General features: G+C 37.3%; 1 protein-coding gene across 3 annotated transcripts in view; it reads right to left on the reverse strand.

Moving 5' to 3' along the window:
- BBOF1 (basal body orientation factor 1) overlaps positions 1–26,948 on the reverse strand; it is a 106,234-nt gene that overhangs the window by 3,906 nt on the left and 75,380 nt on the right. For all 3 annotated transcript variants that reach the window (XM_056820874.1, XM_056820875.1, XM_016433053.2), the window contains exons 9-10: positions 5,026–5,133; positions 26–100 (exon numbers count right to left, since the gene is read on the reverse strand). In XM_056820874.1, coding sequence (XP_056676852.1) covers positions 26–100; positions 5,026–5,133 — 183 coding nt within the window. The remainder of the gene's footprint in view (positions 1–25; positions 101–5,025; positions 5,134–26,948) is intronic.

Here is a 26,948-nt window from a genome sequence, read left to right on the forward strand (position 1 = left end):
ATACCTAGCACAGAAGATTACTTACCCCAAAGTGTCTTTGTCTTTACAGGTGAGAGAAACATATTCTGGAACTGGAGGGATAGATGTTGGTTTGCATTTCCTATGGGGGGGAAAAAACAAAGATGGCATTTGCTGTCTTTATGTGTCCTGCATTGCAGCTATACTCTCAAACTGATAAACGAAGCACAAGCTTCAAATAGGTAGATTCTAATTGGTTACATTCAGAATTTTGAATCACAGGTAGCTAGGTTTATTTTTTTTAACAGACCTGCTTGTGATTTCCACTAGAGCTGGTAGTGAGGAATTCCAGGCTTAGGAAACAACCTGGGCAAAGGTATGTTGTGTAGAGATGAAATGTAATACGTAAGTAATACCAAGAAACCTAGTTTGACTAGAATGTAGAGTGCATGAAGAGGGAGTAAGTATAATAAGGCTGGACACTCAGGCTGCAGCCAGGTTATAAAGGACTTTAAATGTCAAACAGAGGAGTTTGTATTTGATTTTTAGAAGTATTCAGGAGCCAGTGGAATTTGTTCAACGGAGTGACATAATGAGACTTGTGCTTTAGTAATATCAGTAACGATTTAAAATATGAAGTAAAAGACTAAAGGCAGAGAGGCCAATTAGGAAGCTATTGTAAAAGTCCAGGTGAGAGGTGAGAGGATATAATGGTCATATGAGTGAAGAGAAGGGGACAGATTTAAGAGATATTACTGAGGGAGAATCAATAAGATATAGCAACTAATTAGATATTGAAGAGGGGAGTAAGAAAGAATAAAGAGTCAAAGATGATTGAGGGGGGCAGCTGGGTAGCTTAGTGGATTGAGAGCCAGGCCTAGAGACAGGAGGTCCTAGGTTCAAATCTGGCCTCAGACACTTCCCAGCTGTGTGACCCTGGGCAAGTCACTTGACCCCCATTGCCTAGCCCTTACCACTCTTCTGCCTTGGAGCCAATTGACTCCAAGACGGAAGGTAAGGGTTTAAAAAAAAAAAAGATGATTGAGGTTCTAGATCTTGGTAATTGGAAGGAAATGGAGAAATTCAGAAGAGACATGACTTGGGGGAAAAGATAAATTCTATTTTAGATGTGTTGAGTTTGAAAGCTTACAGGCTAACACCAATTAGAAATGTCTAATAGACTCTTGGTGAAATAGAATTAAAGCTCTGGGGGTTATGTATGCAACTGCAAAATTATTAAACCTAGGTAAGTTGGTGAGAAAGAAGAGAGTGCAAGACATTACCTTTAGGACACACCCAAAGTTGGGAAAGAGGATATGGAAGATGATCCAGCAAAGAAGACCTTAAGAAGGAGGAGTCAGGGAAAAGAACAAAGGAAAAAATGTCACAAAAGCTCAGAGAGGAAACCATCGGTCCGGAAGAGAGGATATTCAGTCATCAAATGTAGCACGCTGGATGAGGTTTGGGAAAATACCATCAGATTTGGCAAGTAAACAATCTGAAACTAAGATGATGGGCCCATCAGTGGGGAATGGCTGAACAAAAACAGTGTACATGAATATAATGGAATTCTGTTCTGCTGTAAGAAATGGCTAAAAGGATGTTTCCAGAAAAACCTGGGAAGACCTGGATGATGCAGAATGGAGTAAAACCAAGAGAACAATTTATACCATAACATCAACATTTTACTTCTATACTACTTTCCTTTAAATAAATAAAATAACCACATTTTAGCCATTACAATATTATAACCCTCTCCCAGAGACCTAAATTTCCCCATTACAAGTAAAACCAAGAGAACAATTTATACCATAACATCAACATGAAAAAATGAACAATTTTGAAAGCCTAAAGAATTCTATCAACCCAAGAAATAATCATGATTCCTTAAGACTGATGAATGCTACCTACCTCCCAAAAAAGTGTATTGGACTCAAAATACAGAATGAGACTTACACAAATTTCCCGATATGGGCAATGTGGAAATTTGTTTTGCTTGACTACACGTTTCAATATTTTTGCCTTTGTTATTCATGGCAGGGAGATGTGGGGGGCAGGGATTTCTTCTCATTTGAATTTTTAATTTAAAAAAAAGATATTATTGGTAATTGTAGAGAACAGTTTCAGTTGAATGGTAACACTCAGTGAGTGAGAAGGTTGCAAGCTGAGGCAACAAAAAACAGCTTTTTTTGTCTGTGAATGAAAGGAGTGTTCTTAGAAGACAAGAATGTGATGGTGTGAAAGGATCTACTAAAGGTCTGGGGGTTTTTTAAGAATAGGGATGCAATTAAGAGGCAGAAAAGGAGGCTGTAAATAGGAAGAAATTAAAGAGAGGGATACCAATTTCTTCTAACTGTTCAATAAAAGCTTGTGTGTAGGTAAGTAATAGGAAGGGAGCAGCTAGGTGGCTCAGTGGATAGACAGCCAGGCTTGAAGTCTGTTGGAGCTATGTTTAAATCTGGCCTCAGAAACTTCCTAGCTGTGTTATCCTGGGCAAGTCATTTAACCCCTATTGACTAGCCCTTACCACCCTTCTGCCTTGGAGTTGATACTTAGTATCAATTCTAAGACAGAAGGCAAGCGTTTAAAAAAAATCTATGGTTGGGTTTTATTAAGAATGACCCATGTCAGGAAAAAGGAGAAGGAATTCAAGAGTAGAGTATGATAGTTGAACTGATTAACTATATAACTGAACTTGGGAAGGGAGAAAGTATGAAACAAGAGCAGGAATAATGACCTGATAGATAAGTGAGTGATGGATTAGAAATGGAAATTAGATGGACTAGAAATCACTAAATCCCTTTAGAAGAATTCCACACTTGGAAACAGAGACAAGAAAGCAAATGTTACATTCAAAAAATATCTAGGACAGTTTGGCTAATCAAGGAAGCTGGACCAAGCATGGGACTTGTGTAGGAACATGCTGGGAACCACCCCCATCCCTGAAAAGTAGGAGCCACAGCTGGACCAAAGCATGGAACAGAAAGGACAGAGATGAGAGGGCAAGCTGCCAATGCCACAATGCACAAACTTGTACAGGAGCACAAGCTGCGAACTAAGACAAAGACAATAGCTAATCTAAGTGGAAGCCACAGAACTTCTGGAGCCAATCAAGCTGCTATGAACAGAACTAGTGAACAGACTTTCTCCTCCTTCACCTCTTTCCCACTCTCATTTTTTCTCTGAAGAGAGAAATGCACCTTTTCCAATCCTTGTTTCTTTTTTAAAAATAAAAATTTGAAAAAACTTACCTTCTGTCTTAGTTATCAATTCTAAAACAAGAGGGTCAAGGACTAGGTAATCAGGATTAAGTGACTTGAGTGCCAAGCCCAGAGTCAGGACGACTCATCTTCCCAAGTCCAAATCAAGTCTTACACACTTCCTAGCTATGTGACCCTGGGCAAGAAGGAAATGCAAACAACTCCAGTTATTTTTGCCAAGAAAACTTCAAAAGGGCTCACAAAGAGTTAGACACAACTGAAAAAAATATTTCCCCATTACATTTTAATCTGGCCCGGGTCTAAAAGTTATCAAATGAGGATTGGGAAATAAGATCATATCAAGAATCAAGAGTAAGGAACAACAATAGATGGTACCACAGAACTGTTAAATACCTGGAGGGAAGGTTTAGCAGGTTGTATAGCGGCAGGGGGTCGAGGGAAAACCCCTTTCCATGAGTTTTTGAGTAGTTGCTTAAGAATATGAGGAAGCTGCTGTGAGAGTTCAGGGAAAGCCCAGCCCCCACCCAGCTGGTTGCTGTGAGCTCTGCTGATTGGGATTTAAATTATAGTGTGGGTTCTGGCCAGCAGACATGGCTGAGCTAAGAACTCAGAGTATGTGTATGGCAGGCTGTGATCTTAAAGAGACAAAGCAAGAGAGACAGAAAGATAGAAAGATGCGCAGAATCTAATCAGACACAATTGAGTGTTTATGGGATCTAAGAAGGCTTGTGAAAGGGATCACAGAATCTGATTTATTGAGCATAACGTTCCAGTATATATACAGTTTCCACACAATATGATCAAAGGATTATGATATATCAAGGAGAAGGTAACATGTCAAAAACATACATTCTTAAGTATCAATTAAAAGTACACAGGCCAATTAAAATACACAGGTATCCTACATCATCAAATACTAATCTTCAAAGTCCTCTTTGGTCTGCTTATCATTGACATAGGAAATTCTTAGGAGTACAATGGTAATAGGATGTAGAAGAATGTCTTGTCCCCGAGAAAGAGCTCAAGGTCTATGATAACTAGTTAGGATGTTCTCAGACAATTGAAAAAGCCAAATGTCCTAAGACATGATTTATTAGATCTATAAGGTCAAGACCGGCCCTCACTAAGGGTCTGAGGCAGATCTGCAAATGTGTCTCTTCTGACTGCTTTTGCCTCAATGCCTAGGATGTCTTTATGGACTTGTCAATATAGTTCCTAGGAAATTGGTGAGAAGACAATGGCAACCATCATGTAGGATTGCAAAAATACATATGACTTGTAAATCACATTGGAACCATTGAGGAACTGAAGCAACAGTTGCATTTTAAGCCTCAGAATGGTATGATTTAAGTAAAACACTGGACAAAACTAAATTTGTGAAATGTAAGAATATAAACTGCCCAAAACTTAATTTTTCTTATTTATTTAAAAAAGAAATACACCCCCCCCCCATTTAAGTTCATTATGTATCTTGTACCTTTATCACTATCTGGATAGAATTCTAACCATTTCCTAATATATAATTACCTCTATTATCAGAATATCAGAATTACATCTTTAGATATTTGGAATATCTAAACTGAAGATTTCTTTTTCCACCCTCCCCCAACACTTTTGCTGTTCTTAATTTTTCCTATGAAGTTTACTCAATTGGCTTCCCTAATTTTTTGGTCTAAAAATTGTTACAGTTCTTTCAAATCTCTAGAACATAACCATGATCCTTTATTCCCAACTATACCTCTAAATAACACCATACCAGCTCAGGCTCCCTATTTTGTTTGGTTTCCAGGAGTTAACATAACTTGATCTTAAATGATTACCATTATATGCAGAATCAGGGACTTACTTTGGGAGTTTACCATTCATTTTTGCAAAAAGTAATCTCAAAACTTTTTCCTTCTGTTCCCATGTCAAGTCTCCAATATCCACATCCATTTCTGATTTAATGTCTGTCCTGAATAATTTACAAAGAAAAAAAATAGTGCATGGTAAAGCCAACTAATGGAAGCTTCTGAAGAACGATGCAAAAACTCTAAAAATACTGAAACAATAGAAAATAAAGATTTCATAACCATTAGGCTAAATTCATTTTCATTTATTATGGGTTGCATATAAATCAACCTATGTTTCAAATGGAATCATAGGACTGGAAATTATCTAAAAAATTAGCCAGTTAAGAAACTATCATTAAATAAAGAACAATTAAAATAGCTGAAGGAATGAGTGTTCAAGACTGAGCTGTGCCAATATAATAAAAGTGATAATACTACCAAAGTTAGTTTACATTTTTAATCTTATACCAATCAAGTTGTCAAAGAGATACTTTAGAGAAATTAAAGCAGTAACAAAATTAATTTGTAAAAATTAAAAGGTCTAGAATATCAAGGGAAATGATAAAAAGATGAAAGTAATAAAGGGGGGGATAGGCACATTTCTAGACTTCAAATTATATCATAAAGAAACAGTCATCAAAATCTGTTAATTGCTTGTCAGCTACAGGATGGGGGAAGGAAAAAGGAAAGGAAACAATATGGATCTTATAACTTGGGAAAACTTATGGGGGAAATTGCTATTAAAATTAAAAAAAAATTAAACCATCAGATACTGGTTTAAAAAAAATGAGACAGGGACAGCTAGATGACTCAGTGGACAGAGAGGCAGGCCTGGAGAAGGGAGATCCTGAATTCAAATCTAGCATCAGATACTTCTTAGCTGTATGACCACGGACAAGTCATTTAACCCCAATTGCCTAGCCCTTACCACTCTTTTGTATTGACACTTATACTTAGTATCAATTCTAAGACAAAAGGGAAGGATTTTTTTAAATAGTCAAGTAGAGCAATGGAACAGACTACACAAAAGAAAATCAAAAACAGTGGAACTCAATAACCCAGGTTTTGATAAACTAAAGCTATAACTTACTTAGGAAAGAACTACCTTTTTTATTTAAAAAAAAAAACTGAAAAGAAGTCTCACAGAATTAAGTTTAGACTGATACCTTACACTATATTCCACAACACATTATAAATGGATATGTAATTTTAATATTAAATGTCAGAGTATACTATGAATTAGAAAAGAAGCAGATCATATGTCTTCTCACAGCTCTTGGTAGATGTGTTCTTAATTAAACAAATATTTGAATCAACTGCAGATCACAAAACGGATAACTTTGTGACAAATAGAAAAGCTCCTACACCAAATAAAATCACTTAGGACAAGAAAGAAAACAATCAAATGTGAAAATATTCAAATTATCCAATTTCTCTAAGAGTTTGGTATCCCACAAATATAAACAAGTAACAGATATTACAAGACCAAAAGACATTCCCCAATAGCTAAGTGGTCAAAGCATATGCATAAAAAAGTTCTCCAAGAAAAATTGTAACCTATTATACCACCATAAGAAAAAGAATATTCCAACTAACACTAATAAGAGAAATAAAATAAAAACAACCCTGAAATTTTACTTCACACCTTGCAAACTGGCAAAGATGATGAAAGAATATTTTAGGAGGTTGTAGGAAGGCAATGGCACATTGGTACATTTATTATTGGAGCAGTGAATCAATACAACCATTTTGGAGTTTATGCAAATAAAGTGACTAAAATGTCCATAGCCTTTGATTCAAAGATTCCATTATTAGGCTTATATATCAAGAAGACAATAGCCTTTAAAGAAGGAAGTCCCCTAATAAAAGAAAATATTCATAGCAGCACTTTTTGTGACAACAAAGAATTGTAAACAAAGTAGATTTTCCCCAACAACTGAGGAAATGGATAAACAGATTGTAGTATATGAATGAATGTAATGCAATATTAAATAGCAAATGTGATTCTAAGAACCTTGAAAAGATCTACATGAACAATGATAGAGAGTGAAGCAAGCAATCAGGAAAAATCAATTTTGAAAAGTAAAATAAAGACCTCTCCTTCTACTCTTGCAAATTGAAATACCTCTTGTTGTGCTAACTTTGTCTATATTATCCTCCATTAAAAAAGCTACCAAAATGTAAAAAAAAAAAAGAAATGTGTTTTATCTATCTACTAGATGGATTGTAAGGTTTGTCTTCATTCTGAATAGACTGTGTGTGTGTGTGTGTGTGTGTGTGTGTGTGTGTGTGTGTGTGTGTGTGAAGCTTGGTGTGAACACCATTTTTCAGAAAATTCTCTGAAACATAAGATCCTAGCAAGATCTAGTGGCAGTGTATGCAGATGGTGGGTAATCTTCTCCCACATGGTCTTACCCTTCATTCTTGTCCTGCTTTTCCATCACTTACAAAAACTACCAAGAGAGCTAACAGAGTGGGCTTGTGCCTTTAGAGCAGGGGTCCCCAAACTATGGCCCGTGGGCCATATGCAGCCCCCTGAGGCAATTTATCTGGCTCCCACCACACTTCCAGAAGGGGCACCTCTTTCATTGGTGGTCAGTGAGAGGAGCACAGGATACTGGAGTACTGTATGTGGCGGCGCCTCAGCACTCCCATTCAGTACTACTTCCGGTGATGTAATCCTTTGCATGGTGCCTTTTTCTGAGAGTAACTGAATGAGAATGAGCACAAAGGATTATGTGGCTGCGCAATGGAAGATGTCAGCATGGTGAGCTGTGATCTGGGGGAGGGGATTCTGTACTGTGTATACTGCTGCCCGGTACAGTGGTGGTGGTGATGGGCCTGTGCAAGGTGTGACAGGCCCATCCCAGCCAGTGCTGCAGTCTCAGTGTCACAGGCCCAGCACCACCTCCAGTACTGTATACAGGCATTGGATAGCAGTGGATCTGGCCTGTGACATCAGCGGTGGGCCTCTACTGTGAGAAGCCCATGACTATCATTGGGTGTTTTATAAGACACCCCCTGTTTTGGGGGGGGGGGACAAATTAATATAAGACAGTGTCTTATTTTCAGGGAAACATGGTAGTACAATGGCCCCCATACTCCCCCAGATGCACAACATAATGGACCCTATAATAGGGGCCTTACCCATGCACTCAGATTCCTATGTGAGGTCACAGATCACAGTGCGGTTCGCACAGGGTAGTGTGAACTGGAAAGGTGGTGGAGGAACTGGCTCTGTAATCATGCCGGTTCCTGCACTGCACCAGTGTGAGCCTGAGGTAAAAGTGGAGTTCCACCAATATGGCTACTGGGGAGGCTGAAATGATGTGGACTGGGAAGGCTGCATTGATGGACACAGATCAGTGATGGGCAGTGCAGTCTGTAGGCCTCTGTGTGGACAAAATTATTGTTGGTATATTGTTTTTATAGGGCTGTGTGTGTATATATATATGTATATTATATACACATGTATATATGTGTATATACACATGTATATACATACAAGTGTATATATATATATATATATATATATATATATATTCAATAGCAATTTGAAATCCCTAGGAAACAATGATGTCAAAAAAGAGAAAAATTGACTCAGAGTGTAGGATATTCAAAGAACAGTGGACTTATGATTACTTTTTCGTGCAGTACAAGGAAAGAGCTATGGGTTTGATATGCCAGAATATAGTATCTGTGTTCAAAGAAAACAATTTGTGTCGACACTATCAAACTCAACATAAAGATAAATATGATTGTTTGGTCAGAGATGTGAAAAAAGATAAAATATTAAAACTGAAAAATACATTGACAACTCAGCAAAACACTTTTGTGAAGCAGAAGCAGCTAAATGTTCCATCACTACGAGCAGGTTTTCAAGTTGCCAAACTAATAGCATGCACTGGCAGACCATTTGTGGAGGGATAATTTGTTAGAGTGCCTTCTTTCTGTTGCCAAAGAGATATGTTCAGAAAAGGCAGACTTATTTAGCACAGTTAATCTTTCAGGATTTACAATTACATGAAGGATTGAAGAAATGGGACACAATGCAGCATTTGCAAAACTACACAAGAAAACTTTCCTATTTTTCCTTGGCACTCGATGAGAGCAATGCTGTTTATGATTCTACACAACTTCTAATTTTTATTTGTGGGACAAATGACAATTTCGAAGTCACAGAAGAGCTTGCTGCACTGCAAAGCATCAAAGGAACAACTACAGGAGAGGATATCTATGAAAAGGTTTCCTAAACTGTGAAGGATTTGGAGCTGGACTGGGCTAAACTAGCCAGTGTGACAAATGATGGTGCTCTTAGCATGGTGGGGGTCTAAGAAAGGAGTAATAGCTCGCATTAAACAAGAGTGGACAAACGTAACCATTCTCATTCAATAACAATACACTGCCTCATCCACCAACAAGCACTGCTATGTAGTAAATCACTGAAGTGGGACTCTGTTATGAAAATTGTAGTATCTTGTGTTAACTTCATTAGAGCTCATGCACTAAACCACAGACAATTTCAGGAATTTCTGTCTGAGCTGAATGTTGCCTATGAAGATGTTTTGTATCACACAGAAGTCTGTTGGCTAAGTTGAGGAAGAGTTTTGAGACATTTCTATGACTTACTTCTACAGATTATAGCTTTTATGCTTTCAAAAAACAAAGTACCAGATGACTCAATGATGCAGAATTGAAATGGCACCTTGCCTTTCTGACAGATGTAACAGAGCTACTCAACAGTTTCAATGTGCAACTTCAAGGAAACGGAAAGCTCATCTGTGATATACAATCACATGTGAAAGCATCTGAAATAAAATTAGGCCTACTTATCAAACAAGTGAAGGAGGAAATTTCTGCCATCTCCCTTTAACTCAAAATCTGTTAGCGGAATAACTCTTGATTGCATTCCCAAAAGAAACATGTGTGGATTCACTGGAAAAGTTGCAAAAGGAGTTCCAGTTCAGATTTAAAGAGCTTCATCTCCATGAACAGGACATACAGCTTTTCCGTAACCCATTTTCTATTGACATTGAAAATGTGGATACAATTTACCAAATAGAACTGGCTAAACTGTAGAATTGTGACTCTGAAAGACACATTCAAGTAAAGCAGCTTGCCTAATTTCTATGCATCTCTCCCCTCTGAGACATATCCTAATCTCAGGAACCATGCACTCAAAATGCAAACCATCTTTGGCAGCATTTTTATCTGTGAACAGACATTTTCCAGAATGAAACATCTGAAATCTCCAACCAGATATAGACTAACTGATGCACACCTGCATCACTTGTTACAGCTAGCAGTGACAAATGTGGAACCGAACATTGAGCATTTCATTAGCCAAAAGTATGCCCATCATTCCCACTGAAATACTGGTCAGTTTGTTGATTTAAATTTACTTGTTCTTTATTTTAAATATTGTATTTGTTCCTGTTTTGCTTTTTTACTTAAAAATGAGATCTATGGGACTTCCGGGTAAACATAACTCTTCCTCTCCTCAGTACCCACCGATACAGACTACCTCAAAAGACCAAAATAAACAAATTCATAAGGACAAAGGGACTCTACAGTAGGGTGCAGCATTGAAGGTATGTGGGATTTGGACATTTCCACACTATAAGGGGGTGAAAAAGCTCCCACCAAAACCATGAGCTGATCTACCCTCCCTGACTCCACCTACAGAGCCAGAATCAGAGTCAGCGGGTGCCAGAATCAGTAAGCGAGGGGCACCTCTAGAGTGAGTAAGGGGCACCTCTAGGTCCTTGGAAGCTGACTAAGACCACCAAAGACCTACCCCTGAGAGCAGCTACACCTGAAACCCCAGCAGGCTGAAGAGTGCAGACCCTGGGTGCTCACGGGAGGATAACACAGAGAAAGGCAGCAAACAGCAGAAGCTGTGGAGATTCAAGAGCATGCCTCAGGCAAAATACTTGCTCCTTAACTCCATACACAGAGAGCCTGACCATCTCATTCAGATTTCTTACTAAAAAGGGAAGGAAAAATCTAAACATGATGGCAAATTGTGCCCAGGAGCAACAACCTCATTCCAAGAAAAACAGAAAGAAGGGATTGACCCTCAAAAATTTTTACAGAAGAAATAGAGGAGGAAATTCAAATAAAATCAAAACCTTCCAAAAAAATGGAAATTGTCCACAAGCGCTTGAAGAATTTCAATTGCAACTTATCAAAACGATGGAAAGCTTCTGGCAAGAAAAGTGGGAAATAGTTCAAAGAGAAAATAACAGTTTAAAGGACAAGAACTCCCAATTGGAGAAACAGCTGGAAGTCACCAAAAACAGGATAGACCAAACTGAAAAAGAAAACCAGGATTGGGCAACTGGAAGACAATGATCTTGCAAAACAGCAAGAATTAATAGAGCAAAGTCAAAAGACTAACAAAATAGAAGAAAATATAAAATATCTCACTGAAAAGATGACAACTCAGGAAAACAGAGCAAGGTGTAAACCTCAAAATTTCTTAGACTTATAAATGTTGGAAATTTCACCATTGGGAAATTTCATACTTGGAAAATTTCTTACTGATAGTCTATTGGAATGTGAACCCCATTGGCATGGGAGGTTCCTCCTCCTCCCTTCTTAAGATTACTTTAGGACAGAAACCTTTTGCTGAACAATGGAAAGGGCTTTGACCTATGCTTAAGCATAGAACAGGAAGTTCTTTGAGTCATGATTGATTTTAGAATTGATACAATAGAGATACTTGGAATGACAGAACCAGGCCTTGGAAAATACAATTTCCACCCTACTCAGTCCTAACAGGATTTAGGAAGGGCTGCAGCATAGATCAAGATTTAATTATTTGAGAATATGACCTTCAACAGACATGTGCAAAGCCACAGACCTCTGGGCAGTCCTAGGTTAAGGTAGAGCCACCATTGGCACAGGAAAGACATGGACAGTGATTGGTAGATGTGAGAACTGAGGGGAGGAAACTTGGATGGTTTCCTTAAAGATAGCGGGGTCTGAGGACTGAGGGTGTTGGTTGGAGAGGTTTTGGCTCTGAGAGGTTGTGCTAGCTCTGAAGGAAGCTGCTCTGAAGGAAGCTGGAGGTGGAGGCCCCTGAGACTGTTTCTCCATTTTGGTCACGTGAGTAATAGGGACTGATCTCCTTTCTTTGCCTCAGCTATCTAAGGGCTTGGGCTTTTTGGCCCAGCCTAACAGAAGGGGTATTTAAGCCCTATTCCCTTCTCTCCCCTTTCTTTCTCCCTCTCTCTCTCTATCTCTAATACCTTTCTTCATCCTGTTTGTAATTAAACTCCATAAAAGGTTGACTGCTGACTTGAGTTTTCATTTAGGAATTACATAGCTGAACTCCTTGGCGACCTTAAATTAATATATATCAGTCTTTTAAAGTGATTTCCTTGTCACAAAGGAGAGACAATTTGAGAATCATAGGTCTACTTGAAAAGCCAGAAATAAACAGAAATCGTGACACCATACTACAAGAAATCATCCAAGAAAACTGCCCTGATGTCCTTGAACAAGGGGGGAAAATAGACATTAAAAGAATTCATAGAACACTCTCTACATTAAATCCTCAAAAGACAACTCCCAGGAATTTAATTGCCAAGCTAAGGAGAAAATTATACAAGAAGCCAAAAATAGACAATTCAGGATCACACAAGATCTGGCAGCTTCCACACTAAAGGACCTCAAGGCCTGGAACAGAAAAGCAAGAGAACTGGATCTTCAACCAAGAATCACCTATCCATCAAAACTGACTATATATTTCCAGGGGAAAGTATGGGCATTCAACAAAATAGAAGATTTCCAATTATTTGTAAAAAAAAAAAAGACCAGAACTAAGTGGAAAGTTTGATATCCAAACACAAAGATCAAGAGAAACATGAAAAGCTAAATAAGAAAGAGAGGGAAAATGTTAAAAATGTTTTTTATTCACACTCTCTTCTTTAAGGGCAACAATTAGATCAAATTATGTATATTAATATATGGGGAAAATATTATTTGTAACTCTCAAAAATTATATTCACTATTATAGTAATAAGAAGAATTTTTCACAGGAAGAGATTGGGGCATTAAGGGCTATAAGATGATATGCAAAAAGGAAAAAGGGAGGGGGGAATAAAAGATGGCACCAAGAGATATTGAAGATATAAAATAAATAGGATAATCTTTATCACACAAAGATACACATGGGAAGGGGAGGGGAAGAATACTCTTATAAGAAGGAGAGGAAGAAAGTGCTAATAGGTAATACTTAAACCTTACTCTCAGTGAAATCAATTCTGCAAAGAGCATCTAGATCCATTGGTGACTTGAATTCTATCTTATTCTACAGGAAAGTGAGAAGGGAAAACTAAGGGGGGTAGGAGGGAGGGATTACAAAAAGGGAGGGAAAGAGAGGGAGGAGGGAATTTAACAGACCCTAAAAAAACGAAAAGGAAACAAAAAGGGAGGGCCCAGAAAGGGAAGCATATTAAGGGAGAAGATAAGGGGAATTGATTAAAAGTAAACCACTGGTTTAAAAGGATATAGCAAAAGAAGAAAATACAGAACTAGGAGAGGATATCAAAATGCTGGAGAATACAAAAGTGACAATCATAACTTTGAACATGAATGAGATGAACTCACCCATAAAATGAAAACAAATAGGAGAGTGGATTAGAATCCAAAATCCTACCATATGTTTTCTACAAGGAACACACCTGAGGCTGGTAGATACTCACAAGGTTAGAAAAAAACCTATTGGACCTCAACTGATAGAAAGAAGGCAGGAGGTGCAATCATGATATCTGACAAAGCCAAAGTAAAAATAGGCCTGATTAAAAGGGATAGGGAAGATAACTACATCCTGATAAAAGGGAGTATAGACAATAAGGAAATATCAGTAATCAACATGTATGCACCAAATGATATAGCACCCAAATTTCTAATGGAGAAATTAGTAGAATTGAAGGAGTAAATAGATAATAAAACTATACTAGTGGGAGACCTGAACCTACCACTATCAAATTTAGATAAATCAAATCAAAAAATAAATAAGAGGTAAAAGATGTGAATGAAATCTTACAAAAATTAGAGTTAATAGATATAAAGAGAAAAATAAATAGGGTCAAAAAGGAATACACCTTCTTTTCAACAGCACATGGTACATTCGCAAAGATTGACCATGTACTAGGTCATAAAAACATGGCAAAAAAAATGCAGAAAAGCAGGCATAACAAATGCAACCTTTTCAGATCATAACGCAATGAAAATAATTATCAGTAAGGGTAAATGGAGAGCCAAATCAAAAATTAATTGGAAATTAAATAATATGATGCTCCAAAATTGGTTAGAGAACAAATCATAAAAACAATAATTTCATTGAAGAAAATGACAATGATGTGTGAATTTTAAAAACTACTCCACCCTACTCAGACCGTACTTTAGAATATTTGATTTAGATATTTCCTAATTATAACAATGGAGATACTTGATCAGGAATGTCTTGGGAACTTTACATTGCTCCACCCTACTTAGTCTAACAAGGTCACAAATGTCTGCACACATACTTAAGGATTAAATATCTAGGAGGATGGCCTTTGATAGACATGTGCAGAAACAGCTGACAGACCCCAGAGCTGTCCTAAGTCAAGCTAAGCTACCACTGGTACAGATGAGAAGAAGGAAAATGACATAAAACCTTCTATATAGGGCACGTCACTTCCTCCCTTCACTCTCTTTCCCTGGAGAGATGGATCTGGCTGATCACTTCCTGTGAGCAGCCTGGGTGCCAGTTCGATCCTGGAACTCAGCCTGGAGGACCTCACTCAAACAGCTTCCTTGAGGTTGTCTTGTGGTGAGTGATAAGACTGACTTCCTTTTCCCTTGAACTCATGGAGGCCCCTTTGGCCAAGGTCTTCAGCCTGAGCCAGAGCAGTTTAAATTAAATCTTTCCTCTTCCTCTCTCTTCTCCTTAATTCCTTCTCTCTATATTAATTAAAATCTCCATAATTTCCAGTTGACTTGGGTATTTTATTATTTGGGATTTTCCCTGGTGACCAAATTAATTTAGATTTTAAATCACAATGCTAAAATTATCCTTTACAGTTTTGGCTGACCACGTCAGTTGTGACAAAATACGCTCAATCCTCTTAACTTTCCTAAACTTTTTCTTTACTGTGACTATCCCTAAATACAGATTTTAATAGCTTATTTTGATCAGCTGCAGAGATAAGTAAATTTGGATTTTTTTTCTCCCTTTCTCCTGAAATTACATAGAACACAGCTGTTTTAAATCTTAACAACAGGGTCCTAAGGTCCTGGCTGGGAGAGCTGTTTCTAAGTCTCCTTTCCCTTAGGGAACAACTGTCTAGTTTAGGAGTAAGGGAAACCTGTAGAAAGTTTTGGCCTTGTCATGCTCCCCTACATGTTTTGTGAAGTCCCTATGAAAATTTACAACAAAATAAGACCCTTGGCAGTAGAGTCTACTAACAAAAGGCAAACTTATAGGCAACTTAATGTTTGACTTTAGAAATATGTGGTTACAGCCAGTTCACAACTTAGTTAACAACTGGATTTTCAGGCTTTTCGGCAAATACATTCAGTAAATACATCTTTTTACAGTACAAATATTGTTCTTTGTCTATTTCATAATCCCAGACTATGTGTAGCAATGGCTATACTCCACACGGTTTCTGGGAGAGATTTTACTTGTTGGAGCTGTAATGTATCTAATTCTCTCTAAGAGAGTCCTGAAAAATACCATGCATAAGATATGGAATCAAATAAGAAATTCAGGTCAGTCTCCCCTTGAAAAACCCATTTCCCATTCAAACCAACTGATTGCTCCTTCTAATATTCAACAAAATGCAGAACTAAATACTCGGCTTGAGTTTATAGAGGAAAGTTTGGGGGAGATCATAGCTTCTATAAAAAGCATTAAAGGAGACTTAAGAACATCCCAGAATAGGAGTGACTTATCTCGCCATACTTCATCATTATCAGAATCTCTCTCCCACCCTGCTCTGGACAATATGGCTCCTAGTTCACAAACAAGCCCCTCCCATACCCAACTTACTACTACCCAACCCATTCCTCCCCCCACCCATACTGACCATCCCAATCTCTCCACCCCAAATTCACATCTAAGTTCACACTCTGCCCATGCTTCCTACCCTACCCCCTCCACCCTAAGTTCACACCCTACTCATGCCTCCAACCCTAACCCCTCTGCATTCTTTCCCCCAGCTACTACCCTTCTTCCTTTGCCCCTCCTTCCCATCTGGCCCAATTCAATTCCCATACCCTTCCTACCTCTGATCCTGAAATGGCCTGAAATTCTCCCTCTGGCCCTCTTTTATCTTAGAAGCAGGCCTAGAGGAGACCTACACATATCACCATTTGAGATACTTTTGGGACATCCACCTATACAGGTTAAACCTTTCTCCCCTGCATATACGTCACTATTAGGGGGAGATACTACCATTGCTTCCTATATACAGGAATTATATAGCACAAACTGCATAAACTTCATGAATCCGGAGCTGCAGTACAAGCCAGACCACTAGACTTTTCTCTTCATGACCTGAACCCAGGAAGACAAAGCGTATATTAAGAATTTTCAGAGTACTGGAGCAACTCAGCCTTCCTGGGAAGGGCCATTCTAAATATTGTTGACTACTCCAACATCTATAAAGATTGGAGAGAAGGACTCTTGGATTCATTGCTCACATGTAAAGAGAGTATCTTCTGTTGACACTGATTGACTGCACCCTATCACATGCATTGGAGATAATAATACATTGACAATGTTTTTTGAGAACACACTGAGTTCCTGATTTCCCCCCTTATTTTTATTATTGCTTTTCTTTTATTTTGATTAGAATATTTGATTTTTTCCCTTTTTTTTCATTTCTTATACTAAAGGTACATACAATTAATATTATTTTTCCTACAGTGATATGTTAAATATATATATATATACATATATATATATATATATATACTTGCTATAATATCAATGCATACCCATAAAGCTTTAAACTGTGGGAATCTGCCATTTATTGATAAAATGTTATGGGACTATGACTAATGTTTGTGTCTGATTCTAGGAAATGGGTTAAAAACAAGGAGCACAGACTTAACCTAAATAGTGCCAAAAAGAGCACACATGCACACACACACACACACACACACACACACACACACACAAAACAACTAGTGTGAGACTTAAGGTTGCGATGCTTGACATATATTAAGTCATAGGACTTCCTTGTATCTACACTCTTTGTGAAATACTCAGACAAGTACCAAAGTTTGACTATCATCCTGGATCCCTATATATCCCTGAGAATGACAAAAATCAGACCAGGGAATGATGCTTCCCTATCAAAATAAAAATTCTAGTTGTTTTTCTTCTTATATTATGGCAACTTCCTGTAGTCTTGGCTGCAAATGGGTGAGTGAAATATTACTGCATTCTCTCTTACAGACTTATGGGCTAAAAATTACTTTAAATTGAACCTGTACAAGGGCCTATTATGAAATTATTCTTGCTTTCTCAACATTTTATATACATAGATTTTGGTATTTTTATTCTGATTTTGAATTTTTTCCTTTCTCCCAAAAGTTTAACTTTCTTCCATTATTTTTCTTTATATTTTTGGGGGGTTTGTTTGTTTTTCTCTTCTTTTGATAATTGACTCATATACCCCCATAACTCAACATTGCATCCTGAGCTGAACTGGATGTCTCTTAACACCCACTTCAGGGGTAGATTGTATTTTAATAAAAATTCAAGATTTTGAATTTTGTTCGAGAAAAGATCTTTAAGGAAGAAGTTTGCTAACTCCTAAATCCAGAGAAAGAACTATTGCAGAAAGATGCCATAAAAACTCACACTACATCAAGAAGATCCAGAACGAACTTTGGGTGTAGTTGATTGAACTGAAGTTTGATTGAACATTTATTGTAAATGTACACTTTTATGCCAAAGGGGACTGCCCCAATATTGGTTTTGCTTTCTATCTGTTCTATTCCTCCCTAATTATTGTAATTTCCTCTTAGAAACTGAATATTGTATACATCTGTAGTTAGGAGTGCTTTAGGACTACAAGATGATTATGTTAAATGATCAATGGGGAGACTAGTCTCCCAATGATCACTAGGGGGGGATTGTGAATTTTAAAACTACTCCACCCTACTCAGACTGTACTTTAGAATATTTGATTTAGATATTTCCTAATTATAACAATGGAGATACTTGATCAGGAATGTCTTGGGAACTTTACATTGCTCCACCCTACTTAGTCTAACAAGGTCACAAATGTCTGCACACATACTTAAGGATTAAGTATCTAGGAGGATGGCCTTTGATAGACATGTGCAGAAACAGCTGACAGACCCCAGAGCTGTCCTAAGTCAAGCTAAGCTACCACTGGTACAGATGAGAAGAAGGAAAATGACATAAAACCTTCTATATAGGGCACGTCACTTCCTCCCTTCACTCTCTTTCCCTGGAGAGGTGGATCTGGCTGATCACTTCCTGTGAGCAGCCTGGGTGCCAGTTCGATCCTGGAACTCAGCCTGGAGGACCTCACTCAAACAGCTTCCTTGAGGTTGTCTTGTGGTGAGTGATAAGACTGACTTCCTTTTCCCTTGAACTCATGGAGGCCCCTTTGGCCAAGGTCTTCAGCCTGAGCCAGAGCAGTTTAAATTAAATCTTTCCTCTTCCTCTCTCTTCTCCTTAATTCCTTCTCTCTATATTAATTAAAATCTCCATAATTTCCAGTTGACTTGAGTATTTTATTATTTGGGATTTTCCCTGGTGACCAAATTAATTTAGATTTTAAATCACAATGCTAAAATTATCCTTTACAGATGAGACATCCTTTCAAAATCGATGAGATGCAGCCAAAGCAGTACTCAGGGGAAAATTTATATCCTTGAGTTCATATATTAACAAATTAGGGAGGGCAGAGGTCAATGAATTGGACATGCAAATCAAAAAACTTGAAAGCAAACAAATTAAAAATCCCCAGAAGAAAACTAAATTAGAAATCCTAAAAATTAAGAGAGAAATTAATAAAATCAAAAGTGAAAGAAATATTGAACTAATAAATAATACTAGAAGCTGGTATTTTGAAAAAAACAAACAAAATAGACAAAGTACTGGTCAATCTAATTTAAAAAAAGGAAAGAAGAAAAGCAAATTAACAGTATCATAGATGATAAGGGAGACCTCACCTCCAATGAAGAGGAAATTAAGGCTATCATTAAAAACTATTTTGCACAATTATATGGTAACAAATATGGCAAACCAAATTAATAGTATCATAGATGATAAGGGAGACCTCACCTCAAATGAAGAGGAAATTAAAGCAAGCATTAAAAACTATTTTGCACAATTACATGGCAACAAATATGGCAATCTAGGTGATATGGATGAATATTTACAAAAATATAAATTGCCTAGATTAACAGAAGAAGAAATAGAATTCATAAATAATACCATATCAGAAAAAGAAATTGAACAAGCCATCAAAAAACTCCCTAAGAAAAAATCCCCAGGGCCTGATGGATTCACAAGTGAATTCTATCAAACATTCAAAGAACAGCTAATCTCAATACTATACAAACTATTTGACATAATAAGCCAAGAAGGAGTGCTACCAAATTCCTTTCATGAGACAAATATGGTACTTATTCCAAAGCCAGGCAGGTCAAAAACAGAGAAAGAAAACTACAGACCAATCTCCTTAATGAACATAGATGTAAAAATCTTAAATAGGATACTACCAAAAACACTCCAGTAAGTCATCACGAGCATTATTCACTATGATTAGGTGGAATTTATACCAGGAATGTAAGGATGATTCAATATTAGGAAAACCATCCACATAATTGACCATATCAACAAGCAAACCAACAAAAATCACATGATTATCTTAATAGGTGCAGAAAAAGCCTTTGACAAAATACAACACTCATTCATATCAAAAGCACTAAAAGTATAGGAATAGATGGGTATTTCCTAAAAATAATAAACAATATTTATCTAAAACCATCAGCCAACACCATCTGCAATGGGGGCAAACTAGATGCATTCCCAATAAGATCAGGAGTGAAACAAGGATGCCCATTATCACCACTATTATTTAATGTTGTACTAGAAACACTAGCAGTAGCAATTAGAGAAGAAAAAGATATTGAAGGTATTAAAATGGCAATGAAGAGACAAAGCTATTACTCTTTGTGGATGGTATGATGGTCTACTTAAAGAACCCTAGAGAATCAACTAAAAAGCTAGTGGAAATAATCAACAACTTTAGCAAAGTTGCAGGATACAAAATAAACCCACATAAATCATCAGCATTTCTATATATCTCCCACACATCTCAGCAGCAAAAATTAGAAAGAGAAATTCCATTTAAAATCACCCTAGACAATATAAAATACTTAGGAATCTATCTGCCAAAACAAACACAGGAACTATATGAACACAACTACAAAACACTTTCCACAAAATTAAAACTATATCTAAACAATTGGAAAAACATTAACTGCTCATGGATTGGATGAGCTAACATAATAAAAATGACCATCCTACCCAAACTTATTTACTTATTTAGTGCCATACGCATTGAACTACCAAAAAACTTTTTTACTGAATTAGAAAAAAAACATTAACAACATTCATTTGGAAGAACAAAAGATCAAGGATATCCAGGGATATCATGAAAAAAAAATGCAAAGGAAGATGGCCTTGCAATACCAGATCTCAAACTATACTATAAAGCAATGGTCATCATATAGTCATCATAGTCATCTTAGACTAAGAGACAGAAAGGAGGATCAGTGGAATAGACTTAGGGTAAGTGACCTCAGAAAGACAGTCTATGACAAGCCCAAAGATCCCAGCTGTTGGGACAAAAATCCACTATTTGATAAAAACTACTGGGAAAATTGGAAGACAATGTGGGAGAGATTAGGTTTGGATCAACACCTCACACCCTATACCAAGATAAACTCAGAATAGGTGAATGACTTGAACATAAAGAAGTAAACTATAAGTAAATTATATGAACACAGAATAGTATACATGTCAGATCTTTGGGAAAGGAAAGATTTTAAAACCAAGCAAGACTTAGAGTCACAAAATGTAAAATTAATAATTTTGATTACATCAAATTAAAAAGGTTTTATATAAACAAAACCAATGGAACCAAAATTAGAAGGGAAATAATAAATTGGGAAACAATCTTCATAACAAAAACCTCTGACAAAGGTCTAATTACTCAAATTTACAAAGAGCTAAATCAATTGTACAAAAAAAATCAAGCCATTTGCAATTGATAAATGGGCAAGGCACATGAATAGGTTATTTTCAGTCAAAGAAATCAAAACTATTAATAAGCACATGAAAAAGTGCTCTAAATCTCTTATAATCAGAGAGATGCAAATCAAAAGAACTCTGAGGTATCACCTCACACCTAGCAGATAGGCTAACATGACAGCAAAGGAAAGTAATGAATGCTGGAAGGGATGTGGCAATGTCAGGACATTAATGCATTGCTAGTGGAGCTGTGAATTGATCCAACCATTCTGGGGGAAAATTTGGAACTATGCCCAAGGGTCTGCCCTTTCATCCAGCCATAGCACTGCTGGGTTTGTACCCCAAAGAGATAATAAGGAAAAAGACTTGTACAAGAATATTGATAGCTGCGTTCTTTGTGGTGGCAAAAAATTGGAAAATGAGGGGATGCCCTTCAATTGGGGAATGGCAGAACAAATTGTGGTATATGTTGGTGATGGAATACTATTGTGCCTAAAGAAATAATAAACTGGAGGAATTCCATGTGAACTGGAATGACCTCCAGGAATTGATGCCGAGTGAAAGTAGCAAAACCAGGAGAACATTGTACACAGAGACTGATACACTGTGGTACAATTGAATGTAATGACTTCTCCATTAGTGGCAATGCAGTGATCCTGAACAACCTGGAGGGATCTATGAGAAAGAACACTATCCACATTCAGAGGAAGAACTGTGGGAGTAGAAACACAAAAGAAAAACAACTGCTTGATCACATGAGTCAATGGGGATATCATTGGGGATATAGACTCTAAATGATCATCCTAATGCAAACATCAACATGGAAATAGGTTTTGATCAAGGACACATATAAAACCCAGTGGAATTGTGAGTAGGCTGTGGGAAGGGTGGGGGCGGCGGGGAGGGAAGAATAAAACATGATTTTTGTAACCAAGGAATAATGTTTGAAATTGACCAAATAAAATAAAAAAATTAAATTAAAGGTATTAAAACTGAAAAAAAAAATTAAGATCTGTGCAGTGTGCATAGGGATTTGTTCATAGTTGTTTTTTTTTTAATAGACGGGCCTTCCAACAGTCTAAAGGACAGTGAACTGACCGCCTGTGTAAAGTTTGGGGACCCCTGCTTTAGAGCTCATTTCCTTTCTAACTTGACTCAAACTGTCCAGGAGCTACACAATGACATCCATGCAACAATGGGGATAACCACATGTGCCCAGTGGTATTAGGATAAATTTACCAACTCTTAAAAAAAGACATTTCCAATAAAGCTGGCTAAAAGATCCCAACACACAGGATCCAGAGCATTGTTATCACGAGGGTAGGTGGTGGGAAAACCGTAATGAACAGAAGAACCATCATGGTTTGGCATTGTATGCTTCCAGGTCAGGGCAGATCCATGCATTTACTTGGTGGAGCTCAGAGGCTGGCAATGCCTAAGGAAGAGTATTATCTCCAATGTATTCTCTGGCACCTGTGAGTCTTGATTTCCAGAAACTGTTGGCTTATTTTTGTATACAACATCCCCAGTCATAAAAATAGTAATTTTCTAGAATCCCTTTAACTGCTCCTTCCCTGGGCCAGGACAATCCTGCATTCTTCTATGCTCAGTCCACTGAAGCCATTATCTCTTGGACGTGGATACTTGTGTTTGTAATAGTTTGAATGAAGTTCTCATTCATGAACTAAGCTCTCATAGATCTGGGCACGGGTCTCTCCCTCCCAAAAGACCAGCGTCACCCACTGACACAGCCCTCTTTGGTCTCATCAAAAGGCAGGTAACAGCTGGTCACCATCTTGCCCCCAGCCCCACTCTTCTTGTCTTGGAACTGATAAGTTAGCAACAATTCTGTTTTGTTTTGCTTTTTAATAATGCTTCCATATGCCAAGCACTTTGCTAAGCACTTTACAATTATTATGTATGTAGCGGGTCCATATGTTGTCCTTTTCACATTCTCAACCCGTTTGACGTCTTGATGAGTTATACTGATTTTTTTTCCTTATTCTTTTTCTTTTTGGTCTTAAAAAAAAAGAGTTCTTTAAAAAGTACTATTATGTATTTCTGTAATATGAGGTAGCCCTCTAGAAGGGGAGGGTTAGTGGGGGAAATTATGATATTAAAAAAAGATGTCAATTAAAAACCTTTTGAATAAAAAAGAAACAATTACTAATTTACATGTAAGAGTAGGATTTCTATTTGATTATCAATTAATTGTAATCAGAAGGCTTGGGCATCTTAAATAAGTGAATAAGTCAAACTGAAGGACACTAGATTTTAAAGTATTTTCCTAAAAAATAAATGAAGAACTCCTCAATAACTTTAAAAAGATTATATGGCTTTGACTGATGGCTAATGGCATAGGATGTCACACAGAATACATGCTATGATTCATTGACAACCACACCTCTGGGCTATGTATAAAAATAATCACTAATTTTTATATATATCCTTTTCTGTTAGGGAAGTAACTTGTACAAGGTCACATAGCTAGTGACCAAGGTCACATTTGAACTCCTAACTTCAAGCTCAGCTCTATCCTTCTCAATCCTCATTTTCGGGGGGGGGGGGGGGGGGGGGGTGCCAGAGTCAAGATGGCAGCTTAGTAAGCAGCAAAAGTTCAGACCTCGTGGAAGACCCTTCCTTACCGATACAGACTGAATGCTCCTAGGGCACCGAAATTCAATCTGAACAACAGGACAGAAGCGGGGAACCTGCCTTCTGGACTCAAATCAAAAGGTACGCCCCCCAAAAGCCAGAATCCGAGAATACTCAGGGCTAAGGGGAAGGCAGAGGGTAGGTCCCAGGACCCATCCCCCACAACCAAGAGGGCTGAGCCCCCAGCAGCAGTGGGAACCTCTGAGAGGGCAAAGGTGCTGGTTTGGAGGGTCTACCTTGTGAGCAGCGGGGCGCCGGGCTCAGAGCATCCAGCTTGGACAGCGGGGAGGAAGCCAGGGAGAAAGGGGCTGTGGCTGGGTCCTTCCATTGGGCTCCAGTCTCACCATTGCCTCGGGGCACATCCAGATCAATCCAGTTAAATCTAATCCCATCAGAACTCCTCAGAGTTTAGGGAGGCAGGCAAAGGCACTTGTGGACAGCAGAGAAGCAGCTGGAGAGAACTGGAGAGAGCCTGGATGGCCCAGCCTTCCAGGAGTCTTCAGAGCCTCAGAGCTTCATACCACATACAGCCCAGCCCAGTTGAACTCAATCCAATCAATCCTCATTTTCCTTGATCTCTCTGCAGCCTTTCATAATATTTTTATTTATTTGCTTGTTTGGTTTTAAATCCTTCCCCTTCCGTAGAATCAATAGTGTGTATTGGTTGCAAGGCAGAAGAACAGTGTTAGGCAGTGGGGGGTCAAGTGACTTGCTCAGGGTCATACAGCTAGGAGGTGTCTGAGGCCACATTTGAACCTGGGAGGGCTGGCTCTCAATCCACTGAGGGACCCACCTGCCCACACCACCACCTTTGATAATATTGATTGCTTTCTTCTGCCTAATGGTTTCTTATCCATGCAACCATGGAAAAATATTCTTAATTAAAAATTTTAAAATTGTTTCTTCTCTCTGGGCTTTCAGGACAGCACCCTCTCTTGGTTTCCTCCTACCTATCTGATTGTTCCTCATCTCTTTTACTAAATCTCCCTCCAGTTTACACCCTCTAACATGTCCCATAGGATTTTGTTCTGGCTACTTTCACTTCGCTCTTTGCTACTTCATTTAATGGGCTCATCAGCTCCCCTGGGTTTAATTAGCTATGCTAATTCTCAAATCTACCTGCCCTTCTGTAACCCTCTGCTGACCTCCAATCTCACATCTCCAATTGTGGTGTCCCAAAAGGCTGAGTGTCTTCATTTGTTGTGAATTTCCCTCTCAAATTTTTAAATTTTATTTTGGTAATTTGGCGTTTCATGTCCTTTGCAGTAACAAAAATTATATAAAACATGAAATGATGCAAAGCAAAGTAAGCAGAACCAGAAGAATGTTAATCACAGTGACAGCAATATTTGATGAACTGTGAATTAGATGTAGTTATTCTAAGCAATGCAGCGATCCAAGACAATCCCAGAGACTCATAATGAAAAATGCTATCTGCTCTCCAAAAAAGAAATGGAGTTTGAATACAAACGGAAATCCACTATATTTCATTTTCTTTCTTTTTTTTATTTGTGATCTCTTCTACAAAATGAATTATATGGAAAAATATTTTATATGATCATACATGTAAAATATATATCAGATTACTTGCCCTCTCAGGGAGGAAAGAGGGCAGAAAGGGAATGAGGATCAGAAGAAGGGAGAGAATTTGGAATTCAAAACTTTTAAAAAATCAATGTTAAAAAGTTGTTCTTACATATAATAGGGGGGAAATATTTTCTAAAAAAAAGAATTCACTAATCTGACTTTTTGGAAACTCTAAAGTCTCAAGATGCCTGGCATGGTCTATGACATAAGGTAAAGCAATTTAAAAGTTATGGAATAAGAATCTAATCAAACAATATAAACAATAATAAATAGATAATAGGGAAAATATGTTCAAAAGATGTAGCCCTAAATAGAAACTTTAAAAATTATTTTGCTACATAATGCTTGAGCTAAAAAAAATTATAAAAACTATTAAACATTTTTATTAAGAATAATGGCAACAGTAAGATAGCATATCCAAATGTATAGGATATGGTTTAAGTATTCCTCCAGGTATTATTTATATCTCTAAATACCTATACTAAAAGAAGAGAAAAAGAGATGATCAGAGATAAACATGTAATTTAGAAAATTAAAATATAAAAATAATTTGTCTCATCCACAAGAGGAGTTGTTAAAATTAAAGTTGAAATAAGTAGTTAGCAAAAATATTGAATAAACAACAGCTTTTTAAAAGATCAATAAAATTTATAAACTATCAGCTAATTAGCTGATTTTTTTGAGGGAGAAGAAAACTAAATTATCAGAATAAATAAAAAGGAAGAAATCATAATAAATGGAGAATTAAGTCAATTTTCAGAAACTTTTATATATAGTTGTAAACTGATAAAGCATAAAATTTATATGAAATGTACAAATATCCATGAACTAGCCCATTAGACAAAAGAGGAAATAGATAACTTAAAGTCAGTGGTGTTGCTGGAACCAACTCAAACCAGTAAGAACTGATTATTAAATTTTCACTATTAGCACTTACACCTCCAAAATTGGCAAATGCTCCAGATCAGGATTTAATTGTTTTGTTGATTGTCTGGCCTTAAAAAAAAGTAATACAGAAAATGTGAATACTAGAGATTAAAGTTAAAAGTGTTCTTACTTATTTTTTTTCCAGGAAAGAGTAAGTTGTTAAAATATTTATGAGATGCTCCAGACCTAAATAAACCAATTTTAGAAAGAGAAATGGAACATGCTGTAAATAGATTAAGTTCATAGATCTAAATGCTAAAAGAGACCTCAGAGATCCAAATCTCTCATTTACAGAAGGGGAAATTGTAACACATTGAGTGTAAGTGACTTATTCAAAGCAACATTCAGGCAATAAATAATAGAGGATTTTAAGCCAGGTCCTGAAACTCCAGGGTCAATTTCCATTCTACTGTACCACAAATATTATATAATTTCTTTTAAAAAGGAAGAAAAAATTACCATATG

This window comes from Monodelphis domestica, chromosome 1, assembly GCF_027887165.1.
Source record: "Monodelphis domestica isolate mMonDom1 chromosome 1, mMonDom1.pri, whole genome shotgun sequence".
NCBI lineage: Eukaryota > Metazoa > Chordata > Mammalia > Didelphimorphia > Didelphidae > Monodelphis > Monodelphis domestica.